Source organism: Austrofundulus limnaeus, unplaced genomic scaffold (assembly GCF_001266775.1).
Source record: "Austrofundulus limnaeus strain Quisiro unplaced genomic scaffold, Austrofundulus_limnaeus-1.0 Scaffold106, whole genome shotgun sequence".
Classification (NCBI taxonomy): domain Eukaryota; kingdom Metazoa; phylum Chordata; class Actinopteri; order Cyprinodontiformes; family Rivulidae; genus Austrofundulus; species Austrofundulus limnaeus.
Window position 1 is genome coordinate 791,627 of NW_013952508.1, and position 4,282 is coordinate 795,908.

A 4,282-nucleotide genomic window follows, 5' to 3' on the forward strand; every position below is an offset into this window, starting at 1 on the left:
CACACACACACACACACACACACACACACACACACACACACACACACACACACACACGCTTCACTGTGTGTCTGAAGCACTAAACACAGCAGGTACTAAACATGCTAACACAGTTCCCTGAATGACACGCAGACACACCTAACCTGACCTTCACACACGTTTCATGGCCCTCTGTGCACACGCTCCCAGTTTAACCACCTGCCGTGCTGGTTTGTTGCTCGAAGGAGGATGAAGCGTTTTACCAGTTTGCTTTTCTTAAATGTTGTTTTTCTTCAGTGTTTTCAGACGTACACATCAGTTTCTCGTTGATGATTTGGATTCTGACCTCCTCTCAGGTTATCCGTAAAGGCTGGCTGACCATCAACAACATCAGCATCATGAAGGGAGGGGCCAAGGAGTACTGGTTTGTGCTGACAGCCGAGAGCCTCTCCTGGTTTAAGGATGATGAGGTGAGTTTAAAGCAGGTGCACCGAGTTTATTTAAATGACTGGAACAGCCTGGAGCAGGGGTCATCGACTGGTGGCTCCGGGGTTACTTCTGACCCACGAGGAGAGCGGTGGTGGGTTTTCTGAAAGATAAAAACAACGAGAGAAAGCACTTGTATACATGTCAACCCCTTCTGACCTTTATCTTAACCCTCAAGAGTTTGTAATTTTCACAAAAAAAAAAACCAAAAAAAAAACAACCTGAAAATCCCCAATGTGGGGCGGAGATAACAGCGTCTGCAGCACAGAGATATGGGGGATTAAAACTGTCATAATTAAAAATAAAAGCAGAAATATATAAAAGGACCAATAAATAAATGAATACACTTAAAATAACCAATTAATTTAAAAAAGGAGAACCTAGCCTCATTTTTTAGTCGACCTAGCTTAGTTCCAATAAATTCTATAATATAGCACATAATTTAAATTTTTTAAATGACATTTTTTTGTTTTTCCTTTTACTTATAGATGCATTCATTTAATTTTTTTGTTGTTTTTCTCACAAGTCTTTTTATTCCCATGTGTTGCTTTTACATTTCTCTGTCTGCTGTTTTTACTTTAACTTGTGCATTTCTGCCTCATTATGCAAAATAAGTGGGCGGAGCTTCTTAGGTCAGCTCCTCTCCTGTTGGTCAACAGACAGTAAGGAGCAAGAAGCATGTACGCAAAGTTTAAAGTTATAGTTAATTAATTTTGAAGTAGTGTTTTTTTAATCAGTGAGATTAATAAAATAAAAGTGAGATTGCCCTATACTGTATGTCTGTTTACCTGCAAAATTAGGGAAAATGATAATAATTTAAATTTATAATTTACAGACAATCTGTACAGCTTTACACGTGCATTTAGCTCAATTTATTATTTAAAGCAACCAAAAACAATGAAAAATAATCAAACATGCTAGTTTAATACATTTTATAATGATTTCCAGGCTGTGACAGATTATTTATAATGAACAGATCAGAAATCACTGATTCTTACATAACTGGAAATTAAGATAAAATGTTCAATTGTATTTTATAATTTATTACTGCTTTTGTTGATAGAATGTGTTCATTAATGTCAGACAAACTCTTAAGTCTTTGTCAACAACTTTTTATTTATTTTACAGTGAATTTCAGATTTGTATTTAACATTTAGCGTTTATATCTTCTGATCGTTTTCTAACACAGAGTAACACCAAAACTCAGGCGAAGAAACAAACAACTTATTGTTTAGGGATAAATTTAGAGTGAAAATTGTTCATGTAAATATAAGGAAACAATCAATGTGTTAACAAAAATAAATTAAAAGAAACACATCTTTTAAAGATATTTAAAACAACATGAATTAAGGTCATGGAGGTTTATTTGTCTGAAAGGCAGAAAGAATGTTTTCCTTTGGACTAAACTCCTAACATGAAGTTTACTAAACAGCTGCAGGGTTCTTTCATATGCAGGAATATTTTAGTCTTATTAGAGATTCATCTTTAAAACAATTCTAGTTCTGAAGCCAGAGTTCTTTTTTTTTTAATTAATTTAATTTTTTTATTTTTTGGAGACCACTGGTTTGGAGCGGGTCTGCATAAATCTTCCATTCAGATCTAGAACCAGTCCTCAGGCAGTGTCAACTTGCTCCCTGATGTCCTGAAACGTAAAAAAAAAATAATAATTAAATCAAATAAATCAGTGAAAGCTGGCATTTTAATAACGAGTCGGAAAACAGCTGAAAAAAAAGTTCAAATTAAACATCTTGAAAGTTTCATCTCCATGACTGGTACAATATGAGTTTGGCAGAGACAAACTGAGGACAAACAATTCAAAACAGAAAACCAGATTTTAAAAGTTACGTCTTTTAACCACAAACTGACATCTGAAAACTTTAGCAGCTGCTTTGTTTTGCAGATGGCAGTTCTGCTGCGTTCACGCAGACTTTTCTTCAACCTTTGTCTTTCAAGAGTTTTTTCTCAGTTAATGTGGCCCTTGGACGTTAGGCACTACGAGTATCTCTGGGCCTTGTGTAATATTCTGTATTAACACGTACTGTCATATTTTCTAGGCATATTTAGGGTTTCAAATCCTCAAATACCAATTATTGGTTTAAAACTCAACATTCTGCTTTAAGAATGTGGAACTAGACTATAACATTAACTAATCAGGCTGTGATTGTATTTTCCAGTAAACAGGTCGTCTCCTCAGTTAATCAGGAGCAAAAAAACAAAAAATGGATATGGAAATAAGAATATTGTTTTGTTAATTATCTTGTCAGCAGTTTCTTAAAGCTGTGTATAAAAGCATCCTCTGTGTAATGTGAGACACCTACAGGGATGATGGATCAAAGCTTTTATTTAAATGTAGGATTCTGTGGAAAGATTAAAAACAGCTAATATCTTACCTGTCGTAGACTTTCTGTTTAATACTGAACAAACAAGCTAAAGGCTAAAGATAAGCTCAAAGTGGATTGCTGCGTTCCTAAAAATTTCAACTCTAAAAGATTTCATGCAAACACTATTATATAAAAGTTTACATTTCTGTTCCTTTAACGTTAACAGATCACTTCCACGGACTTTGATGGTTGTTTGCGAGCACAAAGGGCAGTCACAGCTGGTGCTACAGCTAGCTATTTCTGTAAGAATGTTAAAATATGTTTGTCTAAATATTCGAATGATGCAAAACTAATTTATCAAATGGTGCGTTCGCTCAGCTTATCTGGTCAGAATTAAACTAAAACTGTTTTCTAAAACAGGTTTGATATAATATTTCCACCAAACCCCAGTTCATCGTGGAATTCATCCTGTGATGAGTAAATGACTTGGATCACTTTAGTGTTTCAATGCAAGATTTTATTGATTTACACATGGCTCCATCACATAACCAACAAAGTAAATGTACAGTTTTAATGTTGCAGTTTACAGACTGTATCAACAGTTTGGTGCATCCTGCTGGCCTCTGTGGGCAGGCTGGCGTCTCTCTGCCTGTCTGTGCCTGCTGTACAGGTTGGAGGATATTCTGCACAGCAAGTGTAGATAGGCAGACACACTGCAGCTCCTTCAGCCGGCCTGTTGCTTCTGTCTCAGGCGCCTACTTCGAAAAACTTGGAATAAAAGGGGGAGAGAAAAAAAAAGACAAAAGCAGACTTTGGTTCTAAATTAGACTTTTGTTCGTGGTTCCAGTTTTAGTGCATCTGAGGTGCATCGTGTCCACAACCGTCAGAGCTTTCACTCTTTCTGTTCGTCTTTGTCCTGGAGGTTTTCTTCTATCCTTGCGTTTCTTCTTTCCGCACCTCCATCCACTGGGAGTTCAGGCATTCGCTTCGACTTTGCACATCTGGACCGGTTCCAGCTCCAAACGCTCGCCCTTGCTCGCTCGCTCAAAACGTGCGCGCGAGACGGCACGCGGGGGCCGGCGCAGATCGCCACCTAAGACGTTTCGTGCGATAATGTAGGAAATTACAGGCTCTGCCGGAGTGGCCTGGTGTATTTCTGCTCCTTGAACTTTCTGAGGCCACATCCACAGATCCACACATGTAGACTCCCTCCTTCCTTTTATTAATGTGGCTGGCAGTCACGTTGGAACTTCTTGCATTCTTGGCAGGAGGTTTTTTTTTTTTTATTCAAATATCAGCTTCTAGTATTTCAGTGGAGAGAAACTCGTCTTTAGAGTTGATGATTTTTTTTTTCTTTGTGGGATATTCTGTAAAAAGCTGAAAGTTTTGAACACAGCTTAGTGTGAGCTCTCAGCTCCAACACCCCAGCAGTGTGTCTGCATACATTCTTTATGCTATTTAGCTTTTTTTCTGCTTTCGTTGCATCAGAGTAACCC

At 37.5% G+C, this 4,282-nt stretch overlaps 1 protein-coding gene and 1 long non-coding RNA gene across 2 annotated transcripts in view; one reads left to right on the forward strand and one right to left on the reverse strand.

Annotated features, from left to right (window-relative positions):
- dnm3b (dynamin 3b) overlaps positions 1-4,282 on the forward strand; it is a gene marked incomplete at its 3' end in the record, with an annotated part of 38,241 nt that overhangs the window by 25,802 nt on the left and 8,157 nt on the right. Inside the window, 1 exon segment of the mRNA XM_014013816.1 lies at positions 336-449. Coding sequence (XP_013869270.1) covers positions 336-449 — 114 coding nt within the window.
- Positions 1,562-4,282, reverse strand: part of LOC106521298 (uncharacterized) — a 4,052-nt gene continuing 1,331 nt past the window's right edge. The window contains exon 2 of the long non-coding RNA XR_001310656.1: positions 1,562-2,107. This is a non-coding gene — a long non-coding RNA (uncharacterized LOC106521298). The remainder of the gene's footprint in view (positions 2,108-4,282) is intronic.